The 23,088-nt window shown below is 36.6% G+C and overlaps 1 protein-coding gene across 2 annotated transcripts in view; it reads right to left on the bottom strand.

Annotated features, from left to right (window-relative positions):
- Positions 1–23,088, bottom strand: part of FTO (FTO alpha-ketoglutarate dependent dioxygenase) — a 406,491-nt gene that overhangs the window by 344,463 nt on the left and 38,940 nt on the right. Inside the window, exon 2 of one of the 2 annotated variants that reach the window (XM_043988474.1) lies at positions 8,930–9,043. The exons of the other annotated variant lie outside the window; for it this stretch is intronic. Coding sequence (XP_043844409.1) covers positions 8,930–8,950 — 21 coding nt within the window. The 5' untranslated portion in view covers positions 8,951–9,043. The remainder of the gene's footprint in view (positions 1–8,929; positions 9,044–23,088) is intronic. 2 annotated transcript variants of the gene reach the window in all.

Raw genomic sequence — 23,088 nt, forward strand, 5'->3', positions numbered from 1 at the left:
TTTATTTCTCCAAGGACTCTTACTATGAAATATATGATATCTGGAAATAAAATTTAAATTCCCCTAAATTATGTTCAAGACCACTATAAACCTTTTGAAATCACAAAATGAAAGAAAGGAACCTAAGAATATTTCCAGATAAACTAATACCTAATCACAAAGAAATGAATATAAAGTAGCTAGGGTTATTTTTACATTTGGCACAATATCAAATATAAAGAAGCAAAGAAGATAACAATACAAATTTTGTTAAGTAAATCTCTTGTTCCTAGATTTAAAAATCCTATGACAGGAACTGTTTCTATAATCAAGATTGTGCAGCAATGAAGTATACTTATAAATAGGAAAAGAAAGAAGCATTGCTATGAAGTGTCTCTTAAACCTAAAGCCTGATCAGGAAAGATTAGGGGGGTGCCCCCCATGCACCCTTTAAAGAGAAGGAGCCCTTTCCCCTAGGAAAATGAAATTTTAAATGGCTTATTGTATCCAAAGGTACTCTCTAGATAGAAAGAAAACCCAACCCGTTTGAGACTCGGGAGACCACCCCATCTCAAAAGGAAAGGTGAATTCAGCATTTGTCATTGTCCGGAGCGGTGAAAGGAGAAACATTCTGGCCCCCTCATGGGGGTCCATGTGCCAAAGCAAGACTCCAAGTTTTACTATGTGTAGTACCATGGGGAAGCAGAAGAAATAGGGAAACGTGGCTTTGTTTATCCCTAAATTAAAGGAGACCCCCAAGAAGGCTGTCCTGTCATGGCCAGGGCCTGACAGCAACCGTAGCTCTTAACAGGCAGCAAGATGAGAGTTCTTCCTTCAAGTGTGGGATTAGAAAAGAGCATGAGAGCCTTTTGTCCCAGACAATGTGCTAGCCTGGATGTGCAGAATGAGAAACTTAGGGATGGAAGCAGCACAGTCCCTGCAGGCTTCTAGAATTAGTTTAGATGTATGTATAAATGTCCTTTTAAAAATTAAATGATTATCCATTTCTCTTAACATCCAGTGATATAACCTTAACAAGTTAAGAACGTGGACTTTACTCTGCTTTAGTCTTAAATGTCACATTAGTGACTTTTGCCTATATACCTTCTAGCCAAAAACAACATTTATACAAAACCTGTTTTCAGATTAACAGCCCTGTCATTTATCCTTTAAAGGTTTATCTCCTTTGGTCACAATTTTATTGTAGTTAAACAGCAACTAGTGTGTAATGAAAAGCATTCAAACTCTCTGGGTACACAGAGAGCACATTGTTATGTTTTCCAGCTGAGTGGACTTTTACTCATTGAACATAAGACAAGAACCTGCCACTCTTCGATTTAGATGAAAAGAAAATGCAAGGGAACAAAAACCTCACTGAAAAGCTCTGTATCTTAGTTAACTTTCCTAATGCTAATGAAGGCTGTGAAGTAAATAGGCATCCGATTTTCCCCCCTAACACCATCATTCAATTTAATGAAGTAATGAAAAATAATCATAAATTTTAGAACCTTTTAATCAACAAGTTAATAATGACTTGGAACCCACAGTATTACCAAGGAAGTTGTCTCACAGAATCACCCTAGTCAGCTGGCCAGTGGTCCAATTAAAATGGAAAGAGGGATATCAAGAGCAAGGGAATGGGGGGTGAGGAAGGTTTAAGGATTCTTAAAACCATAGGTGGGAAAGGGAGCCTATACCACCAGAAGGCAGACCAAGCCAAATCAAAAATTAATTTTCAGAAGAAAGCTACCTGCACTGAATGAATGAAGAATTTTAAGTGCTTATTATGTTGCCGAGCACTATGTTAAATCCTAGGGATTCAAAAGCTCACATTCTAATGGAAGAGACAATATAAATGGGAAGTTTTTGCTTCATGTCAGATGGAAAGGTACAACAGGAAAGCAGATATTAAGGCCTATCGTCTTATATTATTTCCACTAATACAACAACATCAGGGGGCAGTTAGGTGGTGCAGTAGATGAAACACCAGTCCTGGATTCAGGAGGACCTGAGTTCAAAATCGGCCTCAAACGCTTGACACTTACTAGCTGTGTAACCCTGGGCAAGTCACTTAACTCTCATTGCCCTGTCCCTCCCCTCCCAAAAAATACAATAACATCAACTTCTGGTGCTGAATCATTGTCATTGCCAAGAACTTTGGTACTAAGACCTTTCTTTTCTGGGTCACCCCATAACTGTGCTTGGCTGGCCCCTTTTCTTACATCCTACTACTCCTTAAGTATGTTCCAAGGCTACTGATTTCACAACTGCATGCACCATGTTATTTCTCACTAACCTATTTTGGTATCTTGTTACTGTGACTCCTACACATAAACACATATGCACACACACTCGCACACACACTTACACACACACACACACACACACACACACACACAACTGTTTGGGTCATATCAACTGTCCAAGTCTTTCAGACCTGAAGCCCAATCATACTTCCCCATCATTAAGGGAGACCTTTCACCTCATAGGGGGCAATAATCACATAAATGACATTCTGCTATTGCCCAAAGGTGATAGAGATGAGAGTGGGATAAATAAAGAATAATGTAGAAGCCAGTTGGGTCAGGCTTTCATTACAGGCCTTTCAGGAGCTATTAATCTTGGTCATAGTCGGTGGGCTAAAAATAATTACTTCTTCTAACTCACACTGCACACACAAGTACCAATAGGAACAAGTCAGCACTGTTATCCAGGAAAAGGACTGGTTTTTCTCCCTGAAGTCACTTTTTATTGTTATTATTCAGTTGTCTTCAAAGTGCATTCTCTTCTGATCCCTGTTGCTACTGCTTCAATTCTAACTTCAAAGTTAGGAAGCTATACAGGGAGCTGTATTAACAAACTGTCAGTAAATTGTTGAGAAAATGGCCAAAAAGAATAAAGATGAGCAGAAATGTTTTGCTGTGAGGAGTGATGTCTCTCTGATGATGATTATGATGATGATGATGAAGAAGAGGAGGAAGAGGACAGAACTTGGAATTAGGGAAAAACTGGGTCTGAATCCTGCCTCTGATTCTTAAAAGCTGTGGCATCCTGAGCAAGTCATTTCACTTCTCAGTCAATTTCATCGTCGGTGAAATGGAACAGTTGGACCTGATGACCTTAAAAGTCTCTTCTAAGGGCAGCTAGGTGGTGCAGTGGATGGAGCACCGGCCCTGGAGTCAAGAGGACCTGAGTTCAAATGCAGCCTCAGACACTTGACACTTACTAGCTGTGTGACCCTGGGCAAGTCACTTAACCCCAACTGCCTCACCAAAAAAAAGAAGAAGAAGAAGAAGTAAGGGGAGGGGCAGCTAGGTGGCACAGTGGCTAAAAGCGCTGGCCCTGGATTCAGAAGGACCTGAGTTCAAATCTGACTTCAGATACTTGATACTTACTAGCTGTGTGACCCTGGGCAAGTCACTTAAACCCTAATTGCCCCGCCCCCCCCAAAAAAAGTCTCTTCTAAATCTAAATCTGAGATCTTGAGATTTTATACTCTCAACCTCTTAAAGGTCTTTAACAGATGTTCTCAAGACCTTGGATCCTACAGGTACTCAACTTATCTTGATGCCTGTGCTGACTTCCTTTGAGCAGGTAAGGTCCATTTTCTTTTTCTTTTTTTTATAGTGAGGCAATTGGGGTTAAGTGATTTGCCCAGGGTCACACAGCTAGTAAGTGTTAAGTGTCTGAGGCCGGATTTGAACTCAGGTACTCCTGACTCCAGGAACGATGCTCTATCCGCTGCGCCACCTAGCTGCCCCTGGTAAGGTCCATTTTAAAACCCCCTTCAAAAAAACTAAAAACACACACCCAAAACATGTGTGTCACTTTAAAAAACTGAACAGATAAGCATACAAACTCACCAAATGAATACACTAAAGTGTGATTGAAAAAAAGGGATTTTAAAAGGATTCAAGAGGGATTCTTTAAGCATGAAATTACCCTAATACATTATTTTAACAATTCAATTTCCAAGCAACTTTTCTTAAGTATGTGTACTGCACACAAAAAAAGGTGTTCCCAGTATGTGAACCAAGTTAATGGAGTGGGAGCAGATCCAAGCTGACAGTAACAAAAGGGTCACTACAGAGAATGCTTAGAAAATAATGTCCCTGTGAGAAGAGTCAGATCTCCTGAAGCAGGAAAAATAATGCATAAGGCCTAGCTATAACCTAGAGTGGGCAGCTTATAGATGAGGAACATTAGGAAAGGGGAGAGAAATCTTGACATTTTCCAGTTTGGGAAAATAACTGGTCAGGGTCTTTCCTGAAGAGACACTTAAAGAACCACTGTGGGCATGGTCTCGAAGGCTTGAAAACAAGGGCTGCCTTTCACCCCAAAGGCGACACACAGGAGGATTTACAGTAATTAGGAAAGACGCAAACTGAAAATGGCACTGAACACTAAAAAAGTAAGAGTTACAGCCAGATTATGGGTTCTCCAGGGAGCAGAAAAATCCCTGCCAGCATTTTGTAAGTTATACGAAGCCAGTGACATGTGAAGGAAGCAACAGAGATCTAACACTTGGGAGAGAATATTCAAATCAGCAAAAATAATGTAAGTTTCTAGAACAGGAACTATAAATCTCATTACATAGTCACCCTTAATGCCCAACCTCATCAGAACAGATGATTTTGGTCGAGGGACCCCAAATTTAGGCCCTGATTAAAACAAACTGACCACCCAGCAAACCTTCCATGTACCATTTGTGAAGTACACAGGCGATGCCTAGGTGAGTTTTACTTGAACAAATCTTGAAACCTTAAGAGAATCGATTCATTGTAACCAAAACCTTCATTTAGCATTTCACAGGAAACAAATTAAATTAATTGAAATTAATTAAAGTTAAATAAATTTAATATATTAAAATAATTGTGGGCAGCTTGATCTTGTCCTGGCAAGCCAAATTATTGCCCTGTTGATACTGTTTGTTTTTACCAAGCTGGATTAAGAGAGACAGTGTTAGAATTACTCTGGAACCACAAATGGCCATATCAACCGTAGCCCTTTGTTTTATTTTAGGATGAGTCTTTAAACTAGCACACAAATCTATACGGGCTAGGATAGAGAATGGGAGGAACAGATACAAGTCAGGGTGATTTTTTAAAATCAAGTTTGAATTCAACATATCCATTTTGAGATCCAAAAGTTCAAGGCTCAGAGGAAAAAAAGCAGTAACCAAGATTTAAATCTCATATTTTTCATGAATAAGGTTGTACTATATAAATGGCAACCATTCAAAGAAATAAGCAATTCAGTTTATAAATACTAGAAGTAATTCTGTTGCTAGTATAAATCAAATCACTCTAAAAGGAGAATGTTAAGGCTGGTCTTCTGGCTTGTAGGTGAACCTTTTAAAAAAGAAATTTACTGGGGGCAGCTAGGTGGTGCAGTAGATAAAGCATCAGCCCTGGATTCAGGAGGACCTGAGTTCAAATCTACCTCAGAAACTTGACACTTACTAGCTGTGTGACCCTGGGCAAGTCACTTAACCCTCATTGCCCCACCCAAAAAAATTTGCTTAAACAAAGCCCACAAAATATATAATGTATGTTCTGACAGAGGGGAGGAAATGTGTCTCCTTTCTAAGTCTTGTCCCTTATTCTCTCCTAAGTTTTCTGCTATATGCTGGTGTTAAGAGGAGAAGGGGGAGAGAAGAGAGCCTTATGAATACTTCTCCAATACTGCAAGGATACCAGCAAAGCACAGAGACTACTCAACAGCTGCCCCTCATTTTGTTTGACAAGTGACCGGTCTATCCTACCTTTCATTCATGGATTTCTTTGATGACATCCTTACTCTAGTTCATGATTCCTTATGCCCTCTTATTGCACCTGCTCATATCCTTCCTTCACCTCTCAGCTGCCCACTGAGCAGTACTCAGGTTTTTGTTTTGTTTTGTTTTGTTTGTGGGGCAATGACCGTTAAGTGACTTGCCCAGGGTCACACAGCTAGTAAGTGTCAAGTGTCTGAGGCCGCATTTGAATTCAGGTCCTCCTGAATCCAGGGCTAGTGCTTTATCCACTGCGCCACCTAGCTGCCCGGTACTCAATTTTAATTCTTCACAGACTATATAGCATTTCATCCCTCAGAGTCATACATCATCATTAGAATATTGGCACTAAACAGATAAGATTCCTTACTTCTGTAAGAAACTTGTGGTCATGAAAGAAGTTGGGATACAGAAGGGTTTTAGGTCAAGTTGTCATTTTATTACTGTTATTTAATGTCTGGTAGACTATTGTGAAGGTGGATAAAAAAATCACCTTTTTGTAACTGGATAAAGAATTTTAGGGATTGCTACAGAGGAAGAGAGGATACAGAAATAATCCTTTTCCCAAATGATTTCAAATTCTTCTGAATTTGTCCTTTCACATAATTTGGAGATTATAACTCTGTGGTATGGTGATATCTATTTAAAACATTGTTTGTAAATTTTCATAGGTCAATGTTATATCTGGGTAATTGTGGACAATTGATGAGTATACTCCAGTATAGTTTGTTTCATTATTAGTAGCAGCAGCAGCAGCAGCAGGAAAAAATAGGCCTGTGTAAACGTGTAATAATAGGAAATATGTACAGAGCATAAATTCCTGTGTATCAAACATAATTATTTTACGTAAGCAGACCTGCAATCTGGAAAACTACATAGAAGGAAAGCTATAGTAGGACTTACAGTATAAGCAGAGACTAGAGGAACATCTCTAAGATTAATACACTTTTAGATTTTCCTTAAAGAATTTAGATTCTCCACAAGATCATCAACAAATGCACACTGAATTGTCTATCAATCAATTCACCCATATATCTATGTAATTGCAGGGGGAAAATGATTTCTAAGGTCCCTTCCATCTCTAATATTATCAGTCTACATCTCAGAACATGCTGAAAGAACAGAAACTAGTCTTTTTTTTCTTTTTTTTTTCTTTTCTTTTTTTTTTTTAAATACGGACCTCTAGCACCCTTTCTTTCATTCCACGATAGTTGTGAATTGGGTATTAGGCATCACATATAAGATGAAGAAATTTGACTGGTTCAGATTTTTAGAAGAGGACTTCCTTTCTTGCTCTAGTATTCTGGAAGTGAAGAGCTAGGACAGATAAAAAGGCATCGTTCCAAACAGAATCAGGAGAACTTAGGAGTGAAACTCTAAAGTAAGCAGCCAAGTTGAGCTTTAGCTCATAATGCCCCAAGGACACTGACAAATAGCCGATCTCTGAGTCTCAGAAGTCAGTTCTTAGAGATGCTGTATAAAAGCTAAAGGGAATTATTTATTAGTGAGTGTGAATAACACTGTATACCACCAGCAGATTGTGTTTGGTTATATTTAATTATTCATTAGCATTTGTGAGAAAGGCACACTCCAAGGGTGTTGAACCAATGCAGATTGATTGGTATTTGCTTTCCTTCCCCCACCCCCAAGTTTCCTTCAAGCTACAATACTTATATTAAGACTTTATTTTTCCTAGTAGAAACTTGGTCAAACAAAGGAAGGCAGGGAAATCAGGAGTCAATTTAATATAAGTAAATAAACAGGTGGCAGAAGAAACTAATATATTAGTTTACCTGTCCACACCTCTCCTTCTTTCAGTGCTGTATGGTCAGGGACAGCAGGAGTTACCGGATGAGATTCACAAGTAGGGACAAACTCCTTACATTCCCATCACAAAGCAGATGCAAATTTAATTGCAGCACATTAAGCCTTCCAACTAGTCTAGGAGTCCTTGGAAGGCAACTGTAAACAAGCACCACTAGGCAATCAGGTGTCAGGGACTCATTTGATCTACCACAAAATGTGTCACAAATCACTGGCAGAAAGTGGGTCGGCAAGGAGAACAAAGAAAAGAACTGTCAGCACGGTAGGCAGATCATGTGAGCAGGCCTGTTAGTGCACTGGGTCTCTCCTGCTCCTGTCTCAGGCTACCCACATAAAGTGCTCCCTGTCTGACAAGGTACTCTCATCTCACATTTGTTATACATTTTCCTGTGGTCGGCAAAAATCACTGACACAACTGGGAAGTCAACTGGGGGATATACTAAGCTCATTTAAATTATTCTACTACTAAAGAAAATCCACCATGTGCTGATTGGTTTTTAAGCCAATTAAGGAAATCTTAAAATTAATACAGGATCAAAACTCAGAGAAAAGAGCTCAGCACTTATCTCCTAGCAGTCTCAGAAGACACTAAACATGTCTGCCTCCCCATCTTTCATTTTGCAGCTAATTGAATAAGGTACTGTATTCCATTCTACCAAACTCCCAGTTTGTCTCTAAACTGTCAAGTGTTGCATTAGGCACTATGATAAAGGATGCTGCATTTTGTTGGCAACTGAAAGAAAGTGATCCATCCCTCTGTGCCCACACTTTGTAATTCTGCAAAGTGCCTCTGGACTGGCAAAATGGGAATCTTAATCTAATATACAGATTTGGAGTTGCAGAAGACAACAGCACACAATATACTTCTGTACCCCTCCATACTTCTGAAGACCCTTTAAACAGCATTTCTCAAAGGTACCTCATTAAATTTCTGTCTCCTCTTCCCTCATTCTTCCACCCTAAACCATCCTAATGACTTTTTTTTCCCAAAAGAAAAAAACAGGAAGCAACAAAATTCCTCATGCCATAATCTATCTTATGTCATGAATGGTCCTAGATGAACAACTTTTATCAAAATAGCACTTTTCTAATTCAGAATACAAGATAGGTAAACACAGGTGATCTTATGCTGCCCATTTTATAAATGAGAGAGAACAAGAGATGTCACGTTTCCCTAAGAATCTTTAGTGGGTCTCCTGATTTTGTAAAGAAGTTATGCCACAAAGATGATGCAAGATGGGAACAGTCAATATGGGAGTGATTGTGGGAAGATAGGCACAATAGTAAATTGTTGGTGGAGCTGTGAAAAGCAACGTAGAATTATGTCCAAAAAAGTGACTAAATTGCCCTTACCTTTTGATTCAGAGATTCCATTGCAGGTTATATATCAAGGAGGTCACTGATAAGAAGAAAGTCCCCATACACACCAAAATATTTATAGCAGCTCTTTTTTGTAGGAGGAAAGAACTGGGAGAGAAAAAAAGTAGATACCCATCAATAGGGGAACAGCTAAACAAATTGTGCTACATGAATGTAATGGAATCTTACTGCGCTGTAGGAAATGAATGGGATGAATACAGAAAAGCACGGAAAGATTTACTTGAATTGATGCAGAGTGAAATAAGCAAAGCCAAGAAAACAATATACACGGTGATTACAACAATATAAATGGAAAGAACCAAAAAAAAATAAGAGCAAATGTTTATATTCAAAATTATAAAGGACAAGCATGGCTCAAAAGAAGAGCAATGAGAAGAAACACCTACTCCAACCCCTTTGTAGAGATGGTTAAGCCCACAAGTACTTTTACACTGCATATGTTTTCAGACTTTTTCAACACATTGATCAGTTACGCTCATTTCCCTCTTATTTTTCTTTTTTTTTGTCTTTAAAAAATATTACTTTTTATATGTTATAGCTCTCTGGGAGGGAGGAGGGATACAGGGGCAACTATGCATCAACAGAAATTTATTTTTAAAAATAAGTGATATTTACTACTAATACTAATATTTTATACATAATACTAGCCACCAAGGTAGAAGAGGTATGGAAAGGCATTTAAAACTCTTCACACAAAATGGGAGGACAGAGTGGAAAATGGAAGGAATATAAGGGAGCTAAAATGGCACCAAAATGGCTCCTGAGCTGCAAGCTACATTTGGGGGGAGGGGAGAGTGTTTCCTTCATGCAATATTCTGATATAATTTATCACAGAGTATGGCTTCATAGAAGATATGATAGCACCAACCAAAGATACCAAATGTCAATTTCTGGTGTAATGACAAGAACTGTGGATTTGGAATCAAAGGAACTGGGTTCAAATTCTGGCATTTCTATTTATTGTCTGTGCCCCCCCCCCACCTTGGGCAAGTCCCTCAACCTAATTGAGTTTCAATTTTCCCATCCTTTAAGGAGTTGGACTAGAAGATTTCTAAATCCTATGATAGTGATTCAACAATCCTGTTTTATACCAGATAGCATTGGTTTACATTGTTTACAACAAAAAGAAAGCTCATATTGCCTACAATATGGTTCATGGCAAAACTTTTTTTGAAAAACAAATTCAAGGTTGTTTTTTTTTTAACAAGTTCAAGTATTAAAAAAACTCTTTAATACTTAATGGCCTGTTGATTTCATCAATGTGGGTAAAGTGTATTTGCCTCTAGCCCCCCTTAATGAACTTCCTCTATTGATTTGTACATGGTCTTCAGGAATTGTGTTAATTAATAGGGACTGAAACTGCATAGAGACTGGATCTGTTACTTCTTTATGTACAGAAATCCTGGATAAAGAAACTCTATCAATGCAGGCTAGCACCCTCTTTTCAACTAAGTGTCCTAGAGATTTGCTTAGGGCACTGAAAGGTTAAGCATCTTCACCAGGGTCACTGAAACAGTATGGATCAGAAGCAGCATTTGAACCTAAGTCTTCCTAGCTTCAAAAAAGGCTCTCTAACCACTACACTAATTTCAGTAAAGTAAAAGGATGTAAAATACAAAAAGAACCATGATATAAAATATAGAAAAAGAAATTCATTTCAAAATAATTACAGAATATAGTGCACCTACCAAGACACAGTAATTATGTTAACATAACTATAACATTTTCTCTATAGAAATAAAGACACATAAGTAATTGTAAAGATATTATTTGCTTATGATTAGGTCACAAGACTATAATAAAAATGGTAATATTACCTAAAGTAATTTACAGATTTAGTGGCATAGCAATCAAACCATCAGAGTTACATTATGAAACTAAAAATAATAATAATAATGGGAAAACTCATCTGGAGGAACAAAAGATCAAGAATTTCAAGGAAAATTATAAAGAAAGAGAGAGAGAAGGAAAGGACCCTAGAATTATCAGCACTCAATATATCCCAAAAGAAGCAATCATCAAAATTACTTGATAATGTTGTTAAAAACAAAATAACAAAACAGAAAGTTGATTAGTGGGCCAGATTGAGAATAAAGGTCTAAAAGCAATCAGACTTCAGCTACAGGAGGTAAAGACTCATTATTCAACAAAAATAGGGCAGTTGGGTGGCACAGTGAATAGAACACTACCCTAGGAATCAGAAAAACTCACCTTCCTCAAATCTGGCCTCAGACACTTACTAGCTGTGTGACCCTGGGCAAGTCAGGGTCTGCAACTCTGTTTGCCTTAGTTCCTCATCCATAAAATGGGCTGGAGAAGGAAATAGCAAACCACTCCAGTGTCTTCGCCAAGAAAACCTCAAATGGGGTCACAAAGAGTCGGACACAACTGAACAACAAAAAACCAACAAAAACTATTGAGAAAAGTGGAAAGCAATCTTGCAGAAATGAGATTTAGACCAGCAACACATTTCTTAAGAGTCCCTTTGCTCCTTTAAGATACAGTTTAAGCAACTCCTCTGCAAGGAGACTTTCCTGATTCCCTCACTTGCCAGCACTCTCTCCCAAACTACTATACATATATTTGTTTTTATTAAATTTATACTTGTGATATATATAACATACATTCTTGCCTCCACCATAAAAATACAAGTTTCCAACAAGATTATTTCATTCTTTATACTTGTATCCCAATGGGAATACCAGTATAAATTACCTGGCACATAGTAGGATTTAACAAATATTCATTAACTGATTAAAACGATCTCCAAATGGATACATGATCTAGACAGAAAGAGTCATATCATAAACTAAATAGAGAAACAAGACAGTAGATTCATTTCACAACTATGGCTAGGGAAAATTTTCACAGATGATCAAGGGATGTAGAAGACCAAAGGAGATAAAAAAATATGATTATTAAAAATCGAAAAGTTTCTACATACACACACAAAAAGCAATGCCATTGGAATTAGAAGGCAAATAGTTACCTGGAGAGGGGGTGAGGGGGAGAGAACCTTTGCAGCGAATTTCTCTAATAAAGGTCTGATATCTAAAATATATGGGGAATGGATACAAACACATAAAACAAGGTCCATTACCCAATAGATAAATTGTCAAAGGATATGCACAGACAGTTATCAAAAGAAGAAAAGCAAGCTATCAACAACCAGATGAAAATATGTTTGAAATCACTAATAACAAGATAAATGCAAATTAAAGTAGCTCTGAGTTATATCTTATGCCCATTAGATTAGCAAATATAACAAAAAAGGAAAACGACAGCTGTGTAGGAAGACAGGCATAATAACCTATTGATGTAGCTGTAGATTGGTCCAACCATTCTGGAAAGTAATTTGTAACTATATCGCCCAAAAAATCACTAAACTTTATAGACCCTTTGACCCAGTGATACCACTTCTAGGCATATATCCTAAAGGTATAAAAGAAATAAGAACCCATATTCACCAAAACATTTATAACTGTCCTTTTTCTTGTAGCAAAGAACAAAAAACAAAAGGAATTCCTCTTGATTGGGAAATGACTGAATCAGCCCTCATAACAAAATTTTAAAAGGAGAGTGGCACAGTTCAACAACAATGACACCACCACCACTCAGGGTCCAGCCTTATACAGAGTTTTAAAGAAAGAGGTGATCTGGGGCTACTAGAAGACTGTCCCATAATCCTTGGGGTAAAGCAGTGGGATAATCTACAAATTTAGGGAATATTCTCTCAATTTTCTCTTGCATGATAAGAAACGAGTGCTGAGGAACAGGGACCCAGTAAACTTAACTGTGCCACAGCAGGTGAAAGGGGGTGAGATGGGAGGCAGGGAGGGGGCATTTCTCCAGTTCGGCTAGGCTTTAGCATATAGGGCATCCTAGGGGATAGGGCTTTACCACCTCACACTAGTCCAACTCCCTCATTTTATAGACATGAAAACTGTTGTCCAGGGATGAAGTGACCTGCACATTTGTCACACAAGTGGTTTCTATACTATTGGTTAAATTCATGTGTATGTCATGCCTGGAGGGTCTTTTGTTTTCACTCTTGAAACAGCCATTTTATAGACGCCACATATTTTCAGTTACAATTCTACAAATCCAATGTCTATACCTATTATGGGCATTACTATTGCTCATTGAATTTATCTGTAAGTTTTAAACTTATCATGTACTTCTGAGAACATCTATCAATCATCCTTCACTTTGACGAGGAAGTGTTAATACTTCCATTGCTGCCTTAGTGTGATGGGCCTCATATTCTATTAATATCTTATGAGTTTTTGTTGGGATACTGTGCAAAGCTGTTATGGTCCATTTTACATTTCCAAATGTTTATGTTATGACTAATGCTTCATGGAGACCAATAAGCCTTTCGACATATACCACCCCAAATATCTCCTTGATAATTCCGTGCTTCTAGTGCTTGTCTGGGGGAGGATCAGGGTATCCTAAGGAGCATCTTTGTTCATCTGTTTAATCTGACCTCCAAATTCAAGCACAAAGCAGTGTCTCTATCTTTCCTTGGCACACATTAAGAATTTTATATTTATCAAGTCCAAATGACATATTTCTAACATTGGGGAAAGACTGCATAAGATGGAAGTATTCAATGGTTTTTTTTTAGTAGACTTACATAACTTGATGCCATTCATATACATAAAGTGATTAAATTAGATGCTTTGGTATAATCTCCTTTTTAACTTGGAAACTGTTCTACTATTAAAAATCATTCTTCTTACCTTGTTTGATAAGAGTTCAGATACAAATGATTCTAGGACAAATCACTATCCAAATGTTATTGTTTTGTAATTAATATTCTGTGGGTAGGAGAGTAAAATAATTCCTCCTTTGTAGTTGAATAAAAGTAATAGGATATAAGCTTACTTTCTGTAGGCTCACTGAAAACACTCGCAGTACAACTCTGATAACAGATAGGACAAATGGGGTAATTAATATGGGGCTCATCCTGTTACCACATGATTTTGATTTTTTCTACTAACTTTCCATGGCTTGAAAGCTTTTTGTTCCACACATATTGTGTATAAGTATTTATAAGGCAATATGTATTAGAAATGTTATGCTTTAATTTTTTTATGGATCAGTGTTATATCTTGGTGATTGTGGGCAACACAGTTTAATCAATGAGAATGCTCCAGTTCCAATACAGTCTATTGGTTGAATTCTCAAAGATATTTTGAGGTCTATATTTTTAGTGAGAGAATCTGCCATCTATCAGTTCATGAGAGATATTAATACATAATACATAATTCTAACTGCCAGATCATCTTCCTAAATCTTCACTATGTACTAAATTATTTTATTATTAAATTATCTTATCCTAGAAGTGTGAAGGTTAAACAGCTTCTATTATTTCCTTGCATAATCTGCACTATCTCTAAGTTCAAACTGATATCATACCATGCAGATCTTACCCACAGAGGACCTTCTGATTCTATACTAGTATCTTGATCCTTTTATAGGTACAATCTGGAGGTACACCACTTTCATGCCACAAATTCAGTCACTACTTAACTTAATACTCTTTATTACCATTCAGTGAAGTGATGTTTGCTCATTCCAACAGTACCTCTGTAACTTAGAAGTTACTGATGATGTGCTCTAAAAACTCCTTCTTTTTAGTGAAAAAATGTTAATCACTATAGAAACCTTAGAGTGTGGATTGTTAATATTGTATGAGTTCTTGTTGAGATACTTCCAAATCTGTCATGGTCCACTGTATATCTTTAAAAAAATACATTAAGATTGGTATTATGTAGGTATTGTTTTAAGTACATTCTGTCCATAAGTCTTTATTTCAAAAGCCTAGTGTCTTAAAACTATACAACCACAGTTTTTGCCTCTATGTTCAATATGTCTTGCCTGGAGGAAATCAATGTATTTTTAAGTATCAACTCTGTACCTTGGTTCAAGTTGATCTATTAGTGCTGTGAGTGTTCAGTATCTACCTTTCCTTGGCATACATTAAGGAATGTATATTTATCACATCCAAATGACATTCTTTTTTTTGTTTTTGTTTTTGTTTTTAGTGAGGCAATTGGGGTTAAGTGACTTGCCCGGGGTCACACAGCTAGTAAGTGTTATGTGTCTGAGGCTGGATTTGAACTCAGGTACTCCTGACTCCAGGGCCAGTGCTCTATCCACTGCACCACCTAGCTGCCCCCCCAAATGACATTCTTATATCATCAGAGAAAGATTCCATGAGATGAGGTAGCTGTTTAATGTTTTTCTGTGAAGCCAATAGTTTGATGGTATCACTGTGTATCAAGAGATTAATAAGATGTTTTGTTTTGATTCTCTCTGAATTTGTGAATTAAACTTCACTTAGAAAAGATAATGATGGATTTGAGGCGAAGAAGGATCATAGTGGGCTTAAACTGTCTCCTTAAAAAAACTGAACATTTCATATAAGTTTTTCCCGACAGCGTGCTGGTGGCATGCTTTAAATTCATGTGGACATCAAATACTCTACTATTCTCTTGGGTATGGTTTTTATATTTTCAGAATATGAATAAGCCTTGAGTGAGAACTGAGTCAAAGCTTTGTCATAATCCACAAAGTTAATACTCTTATAGTGTTTTCAGAAAACTTGCAATTATTACTGAGTCAATAAGTTGCTCTTTACAAACCTAAGGCTTTTAGACACATCCATTTGGCTCCTCAGCCAGTGCTAAATGTTATGAATGTTTTGTATGAAGTACATAGACATTATCCTTGTCATTATTATTCTTATATGCAACATATTATATTTATCTGTGATGCATGTCACACACCCTTACAGAAAAATGTCAGCTCCTTGAGATCAGGGACTGCTTCAGTTTTATTTTTGTATCCCCTGCATCTCACATAGTGGCTTGGACATAATTCACTGAATGGCCCTAAATGATTCTTCAAACTGAAGAGCTATCTTAGTATATCAAAATAGGCACATGGAGAAATTTGCCCTCCCCAAAGGTCATTAGTAGAAATAAATATTTAAGTAAAAGGCATGCCACTCCAAGTTCAGGGGGAAGCCATACAGAAAAGTAGCTTTCTTCAGGCATATATATATATATATATATATATATATATATATATATATATATATATATATATATATATATACACATATATACAATGCACTGTTATACAGGTACTGTTATTTATATGGTTGAGTAGTGTCTGCATTATTTTCATCACACATAGGAAGTTACTTTTATCATTTTCAGAAATACTGTATTTGCTTTTAATAATAATAACTGGCATTTATATAGTGCTTTGGGCTTTACAAAGTGCTTTCCTCAAAACAATATTGTCAGGCAAGGAGTGAAAGTATTATCATTCCCATTTTACAGATGATGAAACTGAGGCTCTGAGAAAATACTGGAGGAATGCTTTAGCATCATGGCATGTTGAATCTAGAATTAGAAAGATTTGGCTTCATATCTGTGTACAACACTTACTAGTTAAAGAACTGTGGGCAAGTCACTTAAAATTAGTTTCCTTATCCATAAAACAGGGAAATTAATATTTATAATAACTTGCTAATTGGGAAATTGTTATGTGTTTTGAAAAGCATTTTACAAAAACTACTGATTATTATTATTACCAAGGTACTTGTGGTGCTAGAGCAAGAGAGCATAACAAGCAGGACTCAAACCCAGGTCTTTTCATTCAAATTCCTACCCTCTTTTCACTAAAGCACATTAGAATATACTACAGCAATCAAAATTTATTGAAAAATGTTAATTAGCAATTTTTCCTGAAAATCAACTTAAAATTCTTCAAGGCTATAAAGCAGACTTGGGTGACTATGTCTACCTCCAAAAACCATAGTACATACTGCAGTGTATCAAGTAGCTTTATATGCAACATTCAGTTGTAATATAATGTCCTAAATTCATTCTAGCTGTCAGCATCTCGAAGAAAACAACAGAGAGGCAAATGCTTTAAAGTTTCATGATGTTTCTTATTAACATCTACAGAAACTGTAATACAAAGGTTAGAGATGACACTGATAAATGTTCATGTCAAAATGGCGATGGAGTTTTGTAAAAACTTTTAGTTTCAGAGTAACATACCTAAATTTTACATGGAATTGTCAAGGCACACACATGTTTTAACCACACTTTTTTTTGCTTACTTTGAGAAGCAATATGGCATAATTAACGAAGAGCTAGCCTCAGAGCCAAGAAGCTGGGTTCAAGTCCCAACCTTGACACATAATGTGATCCCGGGCAAGTCAATTAACCTCCCAGTGGTACTGGCAACTCTCTAAGATTATAAATTACAGAGAAGATACCAACCTGCATTGGTCCAGGGGGAGTTTCCCAAACCAATGAAATCACATATCCATTTCCTAGTCTCTATTCTATTTCTTTAGAACCTTATAACATTTTAGTAAGCCTTCTGACCTTGGAATTTCCAAAGATATAGATGTAGATAATCAATAGTCAAAGGTATTACTATTCTCTCCACCTAAGAGTAGGTGTGAAAGTGTCTATCCTTTCTGCTCTTTGAGTATCCTCATCAATTTTCCACCCCAAAAAGAACAATATGTGTGTCTAACATATATTTCAAAGCTATTTTAATGTGTGACAGGGTATGTCCAACCTAAAGCTAAGTTGAACAGATCAGAGCCTATCCTTGACAGAGAAGACCCTCTAAGGTCCCACCTATCTCTAAATCCTACAATCTGAAGATCCTAGAACCATTAGTATTTTCATGAATTTTTATTCATATTAAGAAGGATAACTTATTATTATTCCCTTAGGAAAATATGTCTTGATGACAGGTATAGTAAGTGAAAATACTGAATTGTGATAAGAGGAATATAGTGTTCCATTCTAATGTATTCGTGAGATTCAAAGCAATAATGTTCACAGAATATCAACAATAAAGGAGGAAATCTTTACTTCAGATTAGCAAAATATTAGAATTGACTACAGAAATATAAAAAAACTTAATTAATGAATTCCTACCTGCTTCCCTATTGTGGATATTAGATCAAAAATTTAGTTTTGACATATATGTAATATTTAGCACATCTAAGCCATTCCACCTTTACATTATAAACTCCACAAAGGCAGAAACTAGTTCACTATTTCCCTGCAGTGTACATCAAATATAGTGTTCAGTACACACTGTGCACTCAATAATCACTGCATTAAACAGTCTTTTACACCTAACAGGAAGTGTTTCCTGTATAATTTTATAAGTAATTTAAAACACAATGCTGTAAATAACTTAAAAATACAAACTGATTCCAAGACATAAAATAATCTACAACTTAAATCTTTAAAGCAACAATAAGGCACTACTACAAGTGGCATCATCATCTTTATTGTCATACCTAACATTTTACTATGGTTACCGTCCCCAAAGATGCATATTACAACCAGAAATGTCTTAAGGATGTCCACCAGACTTGCTGGGGGGGGAGCCTTCCTTCAATTCTCTTGACTTTATGTGACTTCCAATGGAAGACAAAAGGCTGTCCCTCAGATACTTCTAGCTCTTGCCATTTGAATATCTCACCTTTTTTTCCTTCTCATACATCTCTGTAATCACATCTCTTATGCCACTTCTCTTTCAAAATTCATGGCTAAAAGTGTAGCCTACTCATATCCACCTGCCTGCCCTTCACTGTCCTTTAGATGATGCATAACTTTAATTCTTCTAAAAGTCAACACCAGAATGCTGCTAGGAAACAGGCTTTTCTTTCAGAAAAAAAAAAAAGCTTAGGGTTATTCAAATTAATGCACAATTTTCCAAAAGCAATCCAACCTATTTTCCTCCTATCATTTAATTTTGGTCCCAACCTATTGCTCATTTGCATCCTCAGTTTAGGACACGGAACTCATAGGCCAACTGTATGGGTTGTTCATCCAACTGCATAACATAGGATGAACTAAAGGTATTCTGCATTTCCTTAAGTTTTTCCTGGGTGGATAGTTCCATCAAACTCTTTTGAATGATTCTCACTCTCATTTAAGAAGCTCTACATTACTGATGAATTCAGGACAATGTTATCTGATAACAGGAATATCGGGAGAATTTTTGCATCTCTAGAGATCCCTTCATGATTTTTCTGCTAGACATCATCCACAACAGTGGTAAATACCTTTTGCGTATATACATTTCCCAATTTTATGTCTCAATTGATGTTAATAATGAGAGGGTTGGGGGCAGCTAGGTGGCGCAGTGGATAGAGCACCGGTCCTGGAGTCAGGAGTACCAGGGTTCAAATCCGGCCTCAGACACTTAACACTTACTAGCTGTGTGACCCTGGGCAAGTCACTTAACCCTAATTGCCTCACTAAAAAAAAAGGAAAAAAAATAATGAGAGGGTTGAACAAAATTATCTCTGTTGTTACCCCTTTCAAGGGATTTTGGTATAATTTCCACATATGCATGAAAGTGAACTTGTGGAAGTAAACCATTTAAGATGGCCTCTACTGAATCAAAAGCTTTTAATTAGTCAACAATAAGTACAATGAGGTCATGCATTCTCTAGACCTTTTAGTTTAACTGTGTGACTGTAGAACTGTGGTCTGTTGTAGAATATTACAGAATCAGAAGATTCTAGGGCTAAAATGGACTTCAGAGGCCATCTTTTACAATCTATACTATAACATACTTGAAAAGTAAACTTCCAGCATGTGCATGAAGGCCTCCAATGAGGGAGAAGACACTAATATCTGAGGCAGCCAATGTTACTTTTGGATATCTCAAATTATTAGGCAATTTTTCCTAACACCAAGCCTTAATTTGTCTCTTTGTAATTTCCATCCACTACTTCTGGTTTTGTTCTCTGTGGATAAAAAAAAAAAAATGAGTCTTAATCCCTTTTCCACATGGCAGTCCTTCAATATTTGAAGATAACTCTCATGTCCCCAAGGGTCTTCTCTTATCTATGTTAACAAACATTCCCAGAGTTCCTTTGCCAAATATTAAAAAATTTGCTTGTCCACTTTTCACATCTTCTTCAAAGATATCTTTGATGTGAATGTAAATTATTCTCATAAAAACATAACAGAAATAGGAAAGTAGGGGCAGCTAGGTGGCACAGTAGATGAAGCACCAGCCCTGCATTCAGGGGTACCTGAGTTCAGATCAGGCCTTGGACATTTGGCACTTGCTGGCTGTGTGACCCTGGGCAAGTCACTTAACCCCCATTGCCCCACAAAACCCAAAAAACAAAAAACAAAAGAAATGGGAAAGTAGGTAAATGAGCTGGTAGTTACTGGCCACCATTTAAAAATTAACAATAAGGATTAATTTTTTTCAAATATTAGTTCTCTCCCCTCTAAGATATTTTAAGAATCAATCCCTCGGTTTCCTCAAAATTCTGTCACACACACACACCGCCGCGCGCCCCCCCCCCCCCCAGCACAGACTTCTTCTATGTATAACTGATTTAGTCCCATTCTTCTTCCTGGCTTTTTTTCTCCAATGCCATTTCTACTTATTCACATGGCACACTAAGCATTAAGATGCTGAAGAATGCAAATGTGATGGTTCTGCTATCATTAATGGGAAAAAAAAAAGTCTGTTATAAAAATCATTACAGATCTTTTCTCCTTTTTGCCTGTCAGTTGCTTTTCCTTCTACTTTTATTCTTAAATACCCTCAGATTATGTTGCCTAGTTGGATTTTTTGCCAAGCTTTCTGAAAATCTGTTCTGCCTTCTACTGTTTCTCAATATTTTATAAGGTGATAATACTCATAATTTTCCACCACTCTCCTCTGTAAGAGCAACAAATAAATTTATATTCTAAATTAACATTTCCCTTGACTGGCAAGGCTTTTGGGCAAGAAGATCAAGAGTTTTTTGGCTGAAGTGATTTTCACACTTTTTGGGCATTCTCATTTTAGCAAATTATTTACATCACAATTAGACTGATTAAACTTTATTTGTAAATGGTAACAGTCTTGGGCAACTTTGTTCTTTTTATCCACTTCCTATTTTTCAGCATTGATAGCTTCTTTAAATAGGTTAAGTTGAAGTTGTCTTAATGGAATGTCATACCCTCTTCTCATTTTCAATTTCTTTTAGTTTGAAATTGATTTTGATCTTTAATCTAATGTTATTAGTGGCCTGAGTACACAGAAAACTGAAGAAAAGTGTCCCGTGTTAATCTGTTAAAATATAACACATTTCATTTTTCAAACTTTGTTATTAGTTGCTTTCCGTATCTAGTACTTCCCAACTCTCTTCTCAAAGAAGGTATCCATGAGAGATAAGCATTAGATGTCTTTTTAGTTTACAAGTCTTTGACCTTTCTCATTTTGTACTTTTTCATAATCTTTCCAACAATTTGTGGACATCTTCCTCTCTTCCCACTATTGCACTAAGTCACTATTTGACTACGTTGATTTAATCTAGAACAGTTTTAATCTAAATCTTCATAGAATTTCTCTACCTCCTCATCCTCTGCAACAGATGTTGAAACATAAACTGTAACTATTTTCATAGTAGATATGCTTATCATGTGCACTGCAATATAGAGTGAACAAATGTACCATAAAATTACATTTCTTGTTGCCCTTGGATACATGATAAAACCAACTTCGGGAACTCTTTGTGATTTGTCTTTCAGAGGATAACCCGTGAGTCATCTTTCCATTTTGCTATAACTTCATTCCATCTTCTGATTTGGTTTATATCAAGAATGTCAAGATTGATAGGATTCATTTCCTCTAGTAGAATGTTCTCTCTGGGGTCAGTGAACAAGGATCTCACACTTAGATTATCAATAGATTACTTAACATTTGCAGATAGTCTAAAAACTATGATTCTTAGCACCTTCTTTTCTCCTTAACTCCAAGTCTGTCACTATAACCATGGAATTGGAGGACAGCACAGTACTGAGGGACATTTTAAATTTTTGTTTATTTCATAGATTCAAAGAATTTATCACCAAGTGGCCAGTCTACTGGAGAGGAGCCTTTTCATATTCAGCTGGGCTTGCCCTCTTAAAACAGATCTATCCTACTGCCAAGATAGTACTCAAAGCCTTTCCAGTAACTGAGAACCTGTCAAAACTTGTGTTCTGCTGGCATAGCCTTCAAGAATTCAGTGACACCTCAATTACACAACAAGGTATCAGAGGACTTTGTCAGTTTCCACAGATAAAAACAGAGAATAAAGTAGTCCCCATGTAGGATACATATAATGCACTAAGAAGACAACTTTAAATTCCAGAAGATTTTAAGGCTGACAGATGTTAGAAACAATCTTTAAGATTGCTTTCTTACTTTATCATAGGCTCATAGATTTCAAATAAAACAAGAACTAAGACTTCATTAAATCCAACCTCCTCCTTTTACAAATGACATTAAAAGGTAAATTACTCACCCAGGAACAAAAAGCTAATAAATGTCTGAGTCAGGAATTCAAACCCAGGTGTTCTAGACTCAAAATCCAGTGTCCTGGTAGCTATGGCATGGTGCCCCATTTTACAATGCTCAGAGAGAAGTAATTTGCTGAAATTAGTGCCCAAATATAAGATATAAGACAGTGCTTTTTAAACTATTAACAACAATAATAACATATTTATATAATACTTTAAAGGTTACACAGCACATGCCTCAATGCACCTCTGTAGATGGTACAAGAACTTTGCCACCATTTTACAGAAAAAGAAATTGCAGTTGCAAAGCTATAATTGTAACCTGAGTCCTCTAATTTGAAAGGTTCCTACACAGGTAGATCAGGAAAATGCTACAGGTATAAATTTATATAAGGATTTGACAAAATCTGTCAGGCTACTCTTATGAAAAAAATAGAGACACAGATTAAACTAAGATAGTAACTGTTAGGCAGATCTGGAAATAGTTGAACGGTGAAACCCAATAAAGGAATCAGATATCAGCTTCGAAGGAGGTCTCCAGTAGAACATAAGAGTATTGTACCCAAAGTCAGTGATAGCTCAAAACAAGATAAAACAAAGTCAGGGATAACTAATATGTTGGATGATAAAGTCAAGCTCCAAAAGGAAATGCTTTTGGCTTCCTAGAATATTGGGCCAGACCTAAGAAGATGAAATTTACCAGGAGTATAAGTAAATTCTTATACTTGGTTTTTGGTTTTTAATCAACAAAAGATAATTTTAGGCTTGATGGCA

The sequence above is a fragment of the Dromiciops gliroides genome, chromosome 2, assembly GCF_019393635.1.
Source record: "Dromiciops gliroides isolate mDroGli1 chromosome 2, mDroGli1.pri, whole genome shotgun sequence".
NCBI lineage: Eukaryota > Metazoa > Chordata > Mammalia > Microbiotheria > Microbiotheriidae > Dromiciops > Dromiciops gliroides.